Genomic DNA, 16686 nt, shown 5'->3' on the forward strand with positions numbered 1-16686 from the left:
ATATTTTTTCGAAAACGTCACATGTTGTGTTTGTTGTCAATGACGTCAATTTTGTAAAATAAATATATATTACACGCCATTTAATTGGGTCAAAATGCCGAAATCGCTTCATCCAAGATTCCCTTCACTCGCACCGTCTTGTTGTGGGTTTCTTTATCGACAAGATGTCCTGAGATTCCCAAAACCTTTTTCCAGGCGAATACTCGCGGTGGGGCAATCGACGTTAGTGGCAAGAGGAACGCGTTAATTCGCTGGTCCATGACGACGGCGGCCAAACCGTCTTCTTCCTCATTGTGCGAGCACACAAAACGTCCGACGGCCAAACCGCAAACATTGTCGTTGTTTAAGTCGAGTATCGTCTGAATCAATTAAAACATCTTCGGCTAGTTTAACTTTGACGAGCCACGACCTGAGATCTTCTTGTTCATTGTTACACTTACACGCACATATAGTCAGTGTCAGCGCTCGTGCCATGTATTCGCGCCCATTCGATCAACTGCGGTGATAGTGTGCCGGCCGATCAATTTCAAAACAGACATAACGCGTACTAACATTTAAGTGTCTCGCACTGTTATCATAGTTCAGTATTTTTTAGTTCGTTGTGCGAGAGAGTAACATAATTTACACGACGATGGATGGAAATCTCTTTAGAGTCGTCGTCTTTCTGATGGCCGTGTTCAAGGTGAGTACTTGCACGTGATATAGTTTGTAACAACAGTTTTACTCTTGTTATTTATCAACGTCCCATTACCCGTTCAACGCTATTAAAACATTATAGGATTTCCTTCTTTTTTTTTTAACCGGGATTCACCTTCATTAATCATTGTGACACACTTGCCACAAAATTACGAGTATTTCACTAGCACAGTAGTCTTGGGTTCGACAATTCGCACGATTATTTATTGTTGAATTTCGTTGGGAGTAGGAAGTTTAAAACAAAGGAGACTAAAAATCAACTGTCGTTGTTATTAATACTTATCTGATGACAGTTTGCTACATTTAAGTATTAAATGAATGAAAATTGATCTAGTTTTTATATTATGATTATGCGCGAAAAATTTCCATAATTAATGTTGAGTTAATGTTTTTGATAATTATCAAACAGAGAATAATTTTAACTTTGAAATTAAATAAGAACAATTATATGTTACGAATAGGTTTAGGTTAGCATGTTAACACATCACCAGTTGTATCTTAATTGTTATCAATATTCATGCACTTTATGTGCATTCATACATTGTATTACACTCATGTTATTGATTACAAGTTTTGTGGGATTTTAGAGAAACGTTTAAGTAATATAAACAAGTATAATGCTAAAAAATATGTTAATTAGCTAAGCAAAAATACATAAAACTTAAACTAATAGGTTATTTTGCCACTAAATGATATTTCTTTTAAATTACTCCATTTTCATATTCATTATACCAAACGTAATTAATTATAACGTAAGTAATTATATTAAAACTATAAACAAATGGGTTGCATAGTAATAATGTAATAAATACGTTTCATTTAAATTACTTGTGCTTTATACAATTCTTACTGCTGAAGATTCATTGATAGAGAACATTTAAGTTCTGGTCGAAAAACTAGGTTAAATGCGTTGATAATTCAACGGTTATATTTGTTTTGCGAATCATATCCTATACATTATACACTGACCCAACCGAATTTCTGAGTGCTACAGTATGTTAACAACACATGCATAAATTTACACAATATGTGCAATGCTGGAAAAATTTTTTCCATAATATCATACAGAGCAATACAGCAATGCACACGCGTTATGTACTTATTCAATATAACTTGTATTTGTGCCACTAGTAAACATCTTTACGGTTCGTTAAAATCACTCGTTGCGGTACGATCATCTCCGTTGCTGCGGAAAATATGTACGTTTTTTACCGTTTTTCCAAACTTTTTTTTCAATTTTTAGTGCTTTAATAGCAATAATGAATATTTTTATAGTCTAAGTGGTCTTCTTATTACTGTAGTGATCATTATGTATCATGTATTATGCAAACAATTATTATTGTAAAAAAATTATTTTATTTTTTTAATCATCTATTTGAGAATTTTAATCAAAAATTTCTGAAAATATTCCATAAATGAATATAAAATAATTTAATTTTTATACTTTTAAAATAATATCTTTAGAATTATTTTCATATATTTGTAGTTTTATTCATTTACCACTTCAATTTAACTTAACACCTAAGTAAANATATTTAACATAATTATACATTTTTAATATATTACATCTACAATGTTGGATTAATCTTTATAAAAAAAAAAAAAATGAAATAGATTCCCTCAGGAAAATTAATAAGTTATTAATTAAATATATAATTATGATTTATTAATTAAATGTTTAGTAATTTTTATTATTTTCTATAATTGTGTAATTTTTTATATATGCAATTTGTCGCTATTAAAAATATATAATTATGTTAAATATTTAATTAGTGTATCTTAACACTAAGTTTTGCAATATTTTATTCTCGAATGTCAAAATTAAATGAACTTTTTTAAGATTTAACTAAAATTATTTTTGGAAAGTCCTGTTTAGTCAGGTGGATATAATTAATTATATTTATGAAAAATAAAATGAATTCATTTAAATGTATGTATCTTATTATTTTCCAAATTTAAAAAGCCTTGTATATAATTTAGTTCTAGTAGAGATATTATAACAAAATAGATAAAAATATAAACATTACTTCTTATGATTATTTTAACGGTGTAAAAGACTTCATATTTGTTGTATTACTCAAAGAGCTATACCTACAGTTATGACACACTTAGTTACAAAGCGAAAAATATACTTAATATTCGTAGTTATTTTGAAACAAAATTTCCATACATCATACTTAAATATATTTTTATACTCTATATAAAAAATATTTTATGATTCTTGATATATTTATAATTTAATTATAAAGAGAGCTTTAAAAGTTGATTGTCAAATTACTAGCCAATTGATTTTTTTGATTATATAAATATGTTAAATTATTGACATATACAATGTTTAGGTATTTATAGTTTTAAAAAACTGTTGATCATTATTCATTTATTATTAAAATAAATGAAAGGCTTTCAAAAAAATCTATCAATCCATTTAATGTTTTATAATATGTAGAAATCCTAATTTATTAACTATTAGTATCTTTGATCTGAGAAAACAGAAGCATAAGCCAAATTAATTTTTTTTTCAATTATACCTTATACTTTATTGAATGTTTTGGATCCATGTGTTTTATGATTAATACTTGTTGAGCAATTGTTGAAATAAATACGAATCTTTAAAAAAAATATGCATATTTTCAATGTTTTGAATTTTTATTTTTATTCCAAATCTTTAAACAATTTAAAAAAATGAATGTATGATCGGACAAAATAAAATCATGAGAAAATGTTTTTTCTTTTATAACATCAAATTAAAAATAGAGGTTTTTACCGAAGAAAATTAAAGTTTATGTATTTCATCCCTGAAAGAATGAAAAAAATAAATTATTGAACTACATATTGTTGTAGAATTTTAAAATCAAACAATTTTTTCCTTCACATCAAAATTAACTTTAAAGATTTTGAGAAATTAATCGTTTTATCATTAATTACTCTGTATTTCGTCCATTTTGATTCTAAAAAATTGACAATTTTATCTAAGTAGAATTCTAGATAAGATATTTGTATATTTTAAATTTAATATCAATAGATTAAAGTACTAGACATGATGAAATAATATATTTTTTGTGGTTTTTAACAACACATTGATACTGTAAATTATTATTGCTAGTAATAAATGTCATGAAATAAAATGAAAACCCCAATTTGAATATCCCACTAATAAATGTGATAAAAATAAACTTTTTACTGACGGCGTTATCCATGAAAAATATACAAAAATACCTGGATGTGATTGTTGACGTATGCAGTCAGTATAAACTTTTGATTTTCAGTTGATTAATTAAAATCAATGAAAACACGTATAGATCAAAAAATCGAAATTATATCTATTTACTGTGTATCATTATTTCTATTATATTTCAAACTGTACCGATATAATATTATTAATATAATGTTGATTGTTTAGTTAGTATTCTCGTACGTGTCTTTTGGTGTTATAACAGTAAGATGAATCAATGACGCATACGAATTCGTAAAACGGTGTAAAAAATCATCAATGAATAAAACTAGTCATTTACACAGCAGTTGTTGACTATTTTGAGACATGACCGAATAACATGATGGACAAGTGAAACTGTTTCAACCATTTTGTGTTAAAAATATTTATTACAAATACTCTTTATTTTATTGTTACAAATCATTATTTTTATTTGAATCTAATCCTTATACGTTAGATGTAAATACCGAATACCTATTTGATCGGTTAAATCGGTTATTTATGAAATATCACTTTGTATCGAGTTAGACGACAAGATAGCTATTAAAATGACATGTAGCGTCTACGACAAAAGTACTCGAAACGTTTTCTTCGTGTCCTAAATGATTGCATTACCATTACATCTCTGTTCTTTCACGGTCGTTCAGTAGACCAAAGAATATGTCATTTGACATCGTTCAGCCACATTACTAGACCACCGTCGCCAATGCACTGTTAAATATTTGCTAATGAAATTGTTCTATTTCATTTAAAAAAAAAGGGCCTAGCGAAAAAGAGTAATTGTTTGGCCGGATTAAAAATATTTTTTTGGGTGTTGTTTTATTGTTCTTTCCTATAGCTGTGTAACAATTCAGTGTTATAGCTTAACATGATCTGGGTATGTCAGGGATGATTCAGCGTTATGCTAACGAATGCGGAATGTTTTTTATACGCCTGAATTAGAAAATAGACTGGGTGATATATTATAATGTGTTGCTTGTATTAGATACCACAGGAAAAATCATGTGTTAACCAAACTACAGTCTACTGATAGCGGTATGCATTGGTTTTTTATCTGTTGATGCTTTACTGTGTAATGAGAGTTGAACTTACAAATTTGGTAAAGGTCGTGAGACTCACCTGAGTGGGCCAACAAAAATCCGTTGTGCCATGCATACCAGATGCAACATTAAGATATCGTAGAGTTTCATTCAAAAATATTTAGATAATTATAAAGTCTTAAAATGTTTGTGATTCGTTTACAATTCGGTCATGTGTTTCTCAAAAAGATATCTGAAATCTTATTAAAAAAAATATCGGTATGTAGGTAAGCTTAGAGTTGTAGATCGTTAACGTGAATCGTCCTTGAGTCTATTACTAAATAAAGGAGAGAAATTCATCCACCAGAGCACGATTTTGTTAGTGTTTCAACGGTCACAGCACAACGGTGTCGACGGAAGTCAATTATTTCCGTGTGGAATTACAATATTCATAATTATTTCACTGTCTTTTTGTTTCATTTTCAGTAAAAACATGGATTTTAGTCGAGTGCTACAAACGTCTATTGAAACAGCATTAAAAATATTATACTTTTAGGTATCTTACCTAATCGTTAATGCATTGTTCTTTGGTTTGATTATATGGGGTTCGAATCCGTGGAACTAAACTATGTAGGCTTTCCTATCCTCTTAGGCATAAGCAATTGTTTTTAGAAATGACATTAAATCTAAATAAATAATAAATATTTTGTATAATTTAAAAATAATTTTTATTTTGGGTATTATTATAAGATAACAGTAATTGTAAGAGCCATCGGCCATAGTCAGTAAAGTAAAAATGATTTAAATTTAGTGAAGCTTATTAAATATTATTTTGTGCGTTTTCCAAATTGGTTAAATAGAAATATAATCGAAAATTATTCATTGTTGTTATTAATCAAAGATTTATAGTTTATTGTTTTAGAATATTTATACCCATTTAATTTGTGTTCGATAAAATAATTTCACGTTAAAATATAACACCAAAGTCCCATATTGCCAACACGTTAAATTGGTTGCGTATTTTTTCGTTAATTACTTTGTAGAGTGTGTATTGATAGGGTCATTGATAGAATTCAATTGTACTAGAGAAAATAACGATTTAGTTAATCAGGTATGATGCATGGAAACAACAATATGACGGTCATATACACTATATGTATTAAATCGATGTACAAGTAAAAGTGGATCATCACATCTCTATATCTAATCAGTTAATAATTTTTATTTTCAAGATGTGCTAATTTATATATCTAAATTAGAGTTTCATGTTACATTTCCTTTAAAATCTTGAGCGTGTTTTATAATTGTTTTAAATTTTTGTTTCAGGCTCAAGAGGTATCATCACAAGACTACGACGGTAAGTAAAATTATAAAAATATTATATTATAAATAAATAATATTTCATATTATTATTTTTAATTATTTTGAAAGACACATCAAAATGTATAGAAATAATTTATTACTAATAACCAAGACTAATGATTTTCTTTACCTCGTTAAAATTAATTTAATTAAAAAAAGCAATCGAGATAATAGTTAAAGCTTATCCAACTTTTTTTAAAAATAAGTTAACAGTTAAGTTTACAAAATCTTATTAACTTGAAGAGTTTATTTTTGTGCAAGTACTAGTAGGTATATGAATGTGATATATTTATAGAGTGATTATTTTTTTTCATACATTATATACAATTTTTTAATCATAAACAAAAAGATAGAACATAATTATATGTTATTTTATCTTCGAAAACACTATTTAATTGTATGCACAATAATCATATAAAATGCTTATTTAGCTATGAGCGTTTTTTAATTAATAAAAATAATCCATGAATTGTGTTTTAATATACGTGGTTTAAAAATATAAATTACTCGAATAAAACACTGTATTTTTTTTTGTTTTTCAGTTTCTGAAATACAGTGTTCGTTTTCATCGGATTCTCTGCGGGCGGGCAAAGCGTTACTGAGCGTTAAAGACGTAATATCTGCTAGACTGAAAAAACCAGAGGGTTTTAAAGGTCATCCATTGTTCGCAGACGACCGAACTGTAGATCCCTTGATCGACCCATTTTGTCAGATCCGACCGGACTTATCAGATGTATCCCTGTTGACTTATAACCTATTGGTCACAGACTTCACAAGGTGCGGTGTCCTCAAGAGAAACGTAGGTTTAAACCGTTTGGTTTTTCAATTAAACATTTTATGTGCCATGTCGTTAATTTTTCGTTTTGTTTTAACTACAGGGTTTCGTTCACGTCCGGGTGTGGTTCCCACAGTTTCCCGGCGTGGTCATGATGTCCGATCAAGAATTAATCATTATGTGCAAACCACCAGAACCGACTGTGATCGAAAACAAGGCCGCCGGTTTCGCCGGAAGTTTGTAAGTCTATACCCTTATGCATTGTTATTACAATTTGTAATATTAATCGATGATGACTATGAATTAAATACCGTGTACAACTAGACCGGGTCGTGTCCCAGTTGCAAAGTCGGATTTACAATGGCTATATGTAGTGTTAATTTTTAATAACTTTCTAGCAATCACCAATTATAATAACTTCCACTGAGAAAATGCCAATAGAATCATTAGGTCTTTGCTGATTTTTTAATGTAGTTCGTTATAGTACATTTGTTTTTTACGGTATTACTCCGTCGATTTGTTTGACTAATAGTATATAACATAAAAGGAATGTCAGTCTATTGATTTCGATCAAGTAATTAATTTATAATGATCATTTCAACAGTCGTAAAATCAACTTATCACTTATTTATTTTCTTTGAAAATGTTTAGTGCTTAACCCTTAAAGACCTAATGCATTTAAACGGGCGTGCAACAAAAGTTAATTGGTGGACGACTTTAAACAATTAATGCTATCGAATTTTCATTACTTAATACTTCATAGAGTTGTGTCTTTAAGAGTAATTGGATACATTTTTCAAAATATTTTTTATAATAATTACAATAGAACCAATAAGTACCGTTTGTTATTTTTGAGTGATGTATGATTAGAAGTGTTTTTACGGGTAACGCTATACACTTGTCTAGTTATGGTATATGAACTATTGTATAGTGCGCAACATTTTTTCCTAAATATTGCAAGCGAATACTCAAAGAAGAACTTAGTAATGTACACTACTACTATATTATGGTATTTATTAGGTTAGAAAATAATAACAATAACGATGTTAATGTGTATATGAATCAAAAAAGCGTCGGAACAGTAGCGTAACGGTTTGAGTAGATGGGTTTGTCGGCATATAAGGTGTTGACCGATATCATTGGTTACATACACGAAACTCGGCTGTTATATTTATTGAATAATGTGTATTTCAATATTATCGTTGGGTGTATGTGTGTACAGAGTGTTGTTACCGTGACCATTGCGATTGTGTGTGTGTATGGCTGACGAACCGTAAGCGTTTGATGAGGTGGTATTACTGTTACATTATTAAAGAATTTACCGGGTATGGCTCGTAAGAGTAAACTAGATAAGGCGGTAGCAACAATAGCCTAAATTACCCGTAAAAAGTTAAGATCACTCAAATACAGACTGAAAGAATATTAAGACGTGTTTGATTTTGGTATAGTTTTGTTTGAGGTTCTCTACTGTGTGCATAACATTAATCACAATCGCATTATTATCGCATTATGTTCAAAAATATATCTTTTGATTTTGATCAAGTCTTAAAATATATTTGAAATATGGCAAAAATGATTTAAATAAATCAATATTAGGTATGTTAACAATTTTTTTTTTGTTAACATACCATGTTTTTTGTAAAAACATTTTATTTATTATATTTTTTTCTTTGCAAAGTTTTTTGATTATCATCTTAAATTAAAATACTAAGTTTCCACATATAAAATTCATATTCAAAATAATTAACAAGGAAAGTTCAACAAATCGATTTTTTTTTTTTTAAGAAATCATAGTTAATACATTCCTAACAATCTGAAAAAAAATAATTTATGCATAGAATAAGAGTTATCGTGAAAACAAAAGACGGTTATCTTAAGTCCACAGATTTAGATAAACTATTATTCTATACTCCTGTAAAATTTAGTTTTTTGTAACTTAATACTTTTCCGATATCAACACTTCATTTATTAATAATTATTAATAAATGAAGTGTTGATATTATAATTAAACTATCAATTATTTTACAAACGATGTGGAATTTTTTAAGATCAAAATCACAATTTTTTTAAATTTATTTATTTTTTTAATGTTGATTTATTAAATCGTTTATAAAAGTACTTTCTACTATGAGTAAAAGGTAAATTGTATTGAAATATTAATAATCTATTGGTTATAGTAAAATGAATAAAAAATTTCAATATGAGTTATTATCCATAAATAACCATGTCATTTATAGTGGTAGAACTATTTTTCTTAAATAGCATAAGTTAGGTAACCTGAAAAATATTTTCTATTTTCCACCGGCACCAAATGTTTGATTTTGTAATTAAGAGATATAAGCTTATTTCTCTAACTAGTAAATTAAAAAATCAAATATCGTTATAAAAAATTAATTATGAGCTTTTTTTACCTTGCTATAATATCAAATTTCTTAAATTGCCTTAAGAAGTAGCTATTCATAAAATGTCTTATCATATAGAAATCTAATTATAACTAGAGTATTAAGTGAGTTAAACCAAATAAAAATAAAGCTTCATTGTACAATTTATCATATTTATATTTGATGAATAGTTATGTCTTCTTTATCTGTTAAATTCTTAATAATGCTTATAAATGGTTTTTAAAAGCACCTCGTCACGTCGATAAAAATATTTGTTAAGTAGTTGTTAAAAACTTGTTATTTCCGAAGTGGTGGCATGTCGTATATTGTCTTCAAGGTGATACGCATATTTCTTGAGTTATAAATGTCATTATTGTCTGGAGCTTAATCAATTTATTAATAAAAACACATTTAGAACGTTTGTGTTATGAAAAAAAAAATTTTTATGGGAAATTGTGTATTAATTTTTTTACGTTTAGACCATCAGTACTGTTAAAAAAATATCGCTCTATATAATAAATGCGATAGTTAAAAGGAAATATTTAAATAAACAATATGGCCTAGACAAACTTGATCGCATTAAAAAAACCTTAATTCACATTTTCACGGTCTTTCCTTCAGTTAGCAAACACAACTCATAGGTACATAAATACGAGTAATAGTGCTGTGGACATTTTCGCCTGGTCGTTCCGTCTCGGTTGCCTACTGACCTAATTGTTATATTTATGTGCTTTGTCGTACACGACGAATATGACGATCATGATGACACACTAACAATGAAAAAAATTATTTCCGAATAAACACTTATGATGTATACAGCTTAAGTGTATACGTTTTAACGCGATTTATACGGTTTGTCAATACTCCAAGATAGAGTTTGGTGCATTAAATATCAATAGAACAATATCATATTTTTGAACTTTTTTTAGTCCACATGGTGCAAGAGTATCAGGAGTTGTTGAAGAGACACCAGGCCGTTTAGAGTATGAAGTGGCATTATACAAAGAAGCTCCTGCTCGATTAACAAATTTGAGTCACAATAGTGAATTACCAGTCGACCAAGCAGTACCAATTGGAACAAAGCTACAATTAAGGGCCCGGATCAATCCACATTCTGGTAAAATGATTAAGAGATATTTATATATTCTGCTATATCCATATATTGTAAAAAAATATATCATAAACTCATTCATATAAACATTAATAACCAAAAGCAGTTTATTGAAATTTGCCATTGTTCTAAAGAGGTTTGAATAAAACAAAATAATTCTTCTTAATTCGATTAAACTGTAGCGGTTATCTCTAATTACTTGTAATTTGAATATATTCATTCAAATATAATAGTTTTGCATTTTTAAAATATATTACTTTAAAATTAAACTTAGATTAAAATTTTACAAATCTTAATAGTTAATTTAAAAAAAAATTGTTTGCCGGCTAAAGGTGTTAGAAATCAAGTTATGTCGATGATTAATTAACACGAACAAGTATTATTAGTGATCAATCGTTTAACTAAAAATATAGAACGTTATGTTAAACAATTACAATTGCTCTTATTCAACAAGCGTTACTTATTTCTATAATTGTATTTTTTAATATATTAATAATTAAGTTTTTTGATAATAATTATTAAGTTAGCCATGTAAAAAACATCAAATGGTGCTTATTAGGCTTAAATGGTTTTAATTTTAATAAATTGACTATTTTTGGAAAAAATAAATGCGAACCTCAATGAGCAAATTAAAGTCCACAAGTAATAGCAAAAGAGACTACTGATGAGACTACTTACTACTTTGTGGTCGTATTTTAAGTAATCATTATTAATTTTTTTTCCCAGCTTGGAAGTTCGTTAAGTTAATGGAAGTGTCTGTCTCACCAGATCCAGATAATGCTCATGTGTCTGGAAGCGTTGCTTTGGTAAAAGATGGGTAAGCGTGCGCCTTATATTATAAACAAATTTACGTGTTATTAAATCGATATATTCCTCTATTATAATTTAACTTTTTCTAATAAAATATTTTAAAACAAATGCACCCTCCTGACTAATTAAAAATTTTTTTTTTCAAAACTTGTGTTCTTATACTTATTTTAAAAATTTGAAAACAATATTTTTATTTTTAAGGTGCCGGAATCGCGATTTTGCAACCATCATACCACATCAACCAGCTAAGTACCGAGAAAGACATAATGAGGTATTTTTAGATTTTGAAGCATTTCTTTTGAGTACCATGAAAGAGCGTTCTACTCTTTGGATACATTCTCAAATAAAAGCATGTATGGACGCTGCTGACTGTCAACCTGTAAGTGCTTTGACATAAATTAGCAAATCTTACACTAGATGGAATAATATAATAACAACTTGAAAATTAAAATTAACTTTAATATCACTTTATATTGTAAATTAATCAATAAACCGTAGTCGGAGTAAAAAATATTATTTCCTGTAAACTTTGTTCATTCGATATTAATTGAAAAGTTAATATAAAACAAAGATAAAATTATTTAAGTAACAGATGAAAAAGTGATTTTTATGATTATTAAAAACTTAAATGCTATAATTTTAAGCGACGGATTGTATCACAGATTATTTATATCATATTACCTTATATTATACTTATATCTCTAGAAAAGTTATTCTAAAACTAGCCTCGCTTATTATTTATAGTATATCTATTTTTTGGGTTGCTAAAAACATTCGAGCGAAAAATCCGGATGGTATAATGCTTATTCTATGATAGTACATTACTAGACCACAAATCGGGCCATAAATACCGTGTTCAATTGTCCGGTACATTTACTTGACTATATTGCACCGTTGAAATCGCTGAAATTAATACTGTCAATAGACTTTATTGGTATTTAGGGCGATGTCATTGTGATAAAATGTATCTTTAGCGTAACCGTGACTTCCTAGCACCACAAATACAATTAAATATAATTTTCTATAGTAAAGTCTTTTTAGTTTTTATTTCTTACTCTTTTGATCGATTACTTGTATGAAAATCTTCCTTTGAAGTATGGTACATTGTTTAAATAAAAAAAGAGTCAATTTAAAATTATTTAGCACCTAATTGGTAATTATTACCTCTTATAATAATACTTGTTATGAATTAGTAGGTTATTTTGTAGTGATAATATTACTATGAATCATTGAAAATGATTTGCAATACTTGAAATCGTAAGCGTAATTTTAAGTAAGGGATTTTGCTTATTAAAATAAGTAAGATCTGTGTCAGTTAAAAAATGCATTTTTTTTGCTACAGTTTAATTTTGAGTGATTGATTTTATAACATTAATGTTTTAAACTTTCAAGTCTTTGTTAAATATAATTTTATTTATGATAAGGTAAATTATTAAGATTTTAAATCAAAATAATTAAACAAGACATATAAAGATTCATAACTACAATTGTAGAAGTAAATTTAACATATTTTTTTAGGAATATTGTTTGGATCTTTATGAGCCTTCAGGACACGGACGCAGACGAAGAAGACATACATCAATGACCACAACAATCAGTTCGAACAGTTCACATGCAGCTGACGCATCTGCAAACAGCACAACGAACTTTGCTAAGTTTAAAGAGAACATCGAATATACTGTTATCATGCCAGAAGATATCTACCATGGTGCTGCAACAGCGGTTGATGGTGGTTGTGGAACATTTTTGGCTATATCTGGAGTACTCGGATGTTTATTATTTATTGCTGCAATGACGCTATGCTATCTAACATCTAGACTTCAAGCTGCAATTGGATCTAAATACATGTCACACCAAGATCCTTTTGTGAATTCCAGCAGAATGGGTCAATCTAAATACCCTTTATCCTATTCTGGTCGAGCAACGTTAAATTAACCGTTTTACAAATCTATTTTATTAAGTGAATTTTCGTTTGTAAATATTTTTTTACTATGAACAGTACATAGACGCTTGACTCATGATTCAATGTTGTTTATATTACATTCTCCGAACAACTTGAAACAAATTTAATAAGATTTAAACATTTTACATTTAAATGTTGAGTAATATTTGTATTGTCTTTTTATTACACTCATAGATCCGAAAGAAATAAAAATTTGGGAATNTCTTTTTATTACACTCATAGATCCGAAAGAAATAAAAATTTGGGAATGCGTAGAAATACGTGTAATTTTCTAAATTTTGATTGAGAGAAAAATTCTTTGATTGAAGACACTAAGTCCCCTAGTTTTGCCTATGATTGTCTCATTACATAATACATTATTACATAACTACATCATTCATAATGAAGTCTCATTACTATTTAAAAAAAAAATCTTTGAATCGTGAATTAAATGATTCTATTGCTTATTTTATTATAATATTAAATATATGACATAAAATGTTCGAAAGAGTTCTCACGTGATTTAAATACTAAGTCATAAAAGTTATTATTTTATAGTCATTTATTTAATGTAATTATTTTTTTGTAATTCTTTTCACTATATTTATTCACACATCTTTATTATTGTTTAATTTATCTAAAAGTGTTCAATTTAATTTATCATCCATAAAAACTTGAATATCTAAAAAAAGTTATAATTTCTATTAACTCTTTTAATAATAATAATTTTTTTTTTATTTTTTAAATGTCATTTTTTAAGCAATCCTTTATGTTGTTTTATAAAAAAAATCCTTCAAAATATCTACCCATTATATTAAGACAAGACAGATAAAAAAAAGTACCAAATGTATTAATGTTAAAAGAACTATTTTATTTACTAATTATATTTAAATATTTAAAATGCATCAACATACAATCAATTTACTTAATACAAATTAATGGAAGTCTGTGAAGTTATCGAATAAATTATGGAAAAATCACTCATCTATATTGGAAACAAGGGCGTCTGCAAACATTTTTCATGGGAGGGAAAAAATATATTTTTTAAATATTTTATTTCACTGTCCACTCAACAGGATTAACTCTGTGGGAACCAAGATCACCCAAGAATTATCACTCTTTTGGAAGCCTTGTTATAAGCGAAACTAAGAAAACAAGAAGGAGCTTAGCCTCTCAGTTAAGAAATTAGCTTCTCAGAAAAATAAAAAAAAAATAATAATAAATTAAATTAAAGTACGTTTTCATACTATATAGTGTTTTTAGGGTAGGGAAAAAATACATAATATATATTTTCACTAAAGCTATATTATAGCTTCCTAAAAAATGTTGTCCTAATAGGCGACTATGGGCCTAGCAGAAAAAATAATTGAAATAAAAATTTTTAGTAGTTGTATGTATTATTTATAAAATCAAATATATATAAATATTTAATTAACAAAAAATAATCCTATGTGACATGGATCTATAAGAACAATGCTCTTTATTCTGGAATCAACAACATAATTTGTATAAAAAATTTTTTTTTCTTTTAATTAAAAAATAACTTTTAATTATAAAGTTTTACATTATTGATTATGAAAATTAACCAAGCAAAACATTAAGAAGGGCAGCTGTTTTGCTTCGCCCCTTTTGCAGACGCTTATAATTAGGGCATTATTTTATTAATTTTATTTTATAAGTTAGGGTGGCTTTTGCCTTAATTAAACATTATATTATAGATTTTTCTTTGTTTAAAAAATGTTTAATTCAAAAAATCTTGCATAAAGTATGTTTTTATTTAATATTTTAACAAAAATACTATATATAAAACATAGGTTGAATTTAAACATCGAAACTAAATACATTTTAATTGTCTGTTATTAAATTGATTATCTTTATTAATTTAAGCATATGAAAACATAAATTCATTGATTTTTCCTGCTTCGAAAGGTTAAAAAATTTATTTGTTCTTTTATATATGTCATCTTTGATTTATTTTCATCGTAAACATTAACAATCAATATATATGAGTGATCCCAAAACTTTTCTCCAACAGCAAAGAACATTTGATATGCTTTGGTAGAAATCGAAATATTTTTATAAACATATTGTCCCTGTAAATATAGTATTATTAAAAAAGAAGAATTACTTTTTTTTCATATTTCCTAATATTTTAAAATATTTTTTGTGGTTAATAATAACATTAAACAATAAGCATATTTTTCACTAATCATACATATTTTAAACATTAAAAAAAAATTTGTTGCCATGGAATAAAAAACATTACAATTTAAAAAAATATTTTATACAAATTATGCAAAAATTTTTGATTAATATACATTACTTATAATTATCACAAATAATTAAGAAGTATTAAGAAGTTAATAATTGTTCTCTAAAATGTAATAATTAAAATTTTAAACTTGACTAAATTTAAAAATTATAGAGAACACAAACCTAATATTTAATTTATTATGTATTTTATAAAAATCGACCTAGTTCAATTTGATTCAGTATATAATTGATGTTCATATCTTCTAAAAAATAATTTTTATGACTCAGAAATTTAAAAAACATTGAAATTTTTATTTTAATAAATGTGTTAATTTGGAAATTACAAAAATATTGAAAAGACGATAACCAAATTACACATTTAAAAATATATTTGGTTGTTATTACAAAATCTTACTTCAAATGGACATATAATTTCTCTATCCTTATAGCCAATTGACAAAAAAAATAAAACTTCATCCAAGTGTGTACAAAAATTTTTTAATTCAAATGATCGAAGATTGGCACAATCATAAAAATATTCTTTACATTTGATTAATTCTATTTCCACCTCGAGTAAAAATATTAGTAAATAAATTATTAGAATTGTTAGTTATATTTTTACCAATTAATATAAACTAAGAGATTATTTTAATCTTATTTTTAATCTTACAGTGTTAGGAGACATAGGTAAGCGAACACTAGCATTAACATCAATAAGTTGTATGGCATTAAGGGTTTTTACTTCATAGTTGCACCAGTTGAAGAATGATTTATTACATAAATACTCATAGTTTACTATACGCTTTTCGTGCTTTACAGGATTTAGAAATTTCAGTAACTGATTAAGTATTTTTTTTAATAAATAAATTAGTTAAGTAAAAATTAAGTAGAAAAAGTATTTCACATACTTGAAACTTAGCAAATGTAAAGTAGCTAGACGTCAAGCATAAAATTAAAAACTTGTAATCCATTATTAAGAAATATTATATTAATACAAATTAAATCTATTGAATGTTTTTTGATTAAAAATGAATAAATTTAATAATAAACAGCTAACTTAACTTCAGCAAATTATGAAATGTAATAAATCTATTGCAATTGTTCAACATTAGATTAGTAGTAACAT

The 16686-nt window shown here is 26.8% G+C and overlaps 1 protein-coding gene across 1 annotated transcript; it reads left to right on the plus strand.

The window, feature by feature from the left end:
- The first annotated feature begins 141 nt into the window (after positions 1-141).
- On the plus strand, positions 142-13461 carry LOC126904289 (uncharacterized). Its single transcript, XM_050683205.1, has 8 exons — positions 142-682; positions 6253-6283; positions 6831-7087; positions 7167-7303; positions 10374-10561; positions 11282-11372; positions 11567-11744; positions 12884-13461. Exons 1-8 carry the CDS (start codon positions 632-634, stop codon positions 13298-13300), a joined length of 1350 nt encoding a protein of 449 aa, XP_050539162.1. The 5' UTR covers positions 142-631; the 3' UTR covers positions 13301-13461.
- The last annotated feature ends 3225 nt before the right edge of the window (positions 13462-16686 follow it).

Source organism: Daktulosphaira vitifoliae, unplaced genomic scaffold (genome assembly GCF_025091365.1).
Source record: "Daktulosphaira vitifoliae isolate Bord-2020 unplaced genomic scaffold, ASM2509136v1 Scaffold_1, whole genome shotgun sequence".
Lineage (NCBI taxonomy): Eukaryota > Metazoa > Arthropoda > Insecta > Hemiptera > Phylloxeridae > Daktulosphaira > Daktulosphaira vitifoliae.

Bases quoted from the DNA above. Each gene is read 5' to 3' on its own strand.
- LOC126904289 (XM_050683205.1), top strand. From the start codon at position 632: ATGGATGGAAATCTCTTTAGAGTCGTCGTCTTTCTGATGGCCGTGTTC. The intron at 10,562-11,281 runs GTAAAATGATTA...TTTTTTTCCCAG, and splicing joins CCGGATCAATCCACATTCTG to CTTGGAAGTTCGTTAAGTTA. The intron at 11,745-12,883 runs GTAAGTGCTTTG...ATATTTTTTTAG, and splicing joins ACGCTGCTGACTGTCAACCT to GAATATTGTTTGGATCTTTA.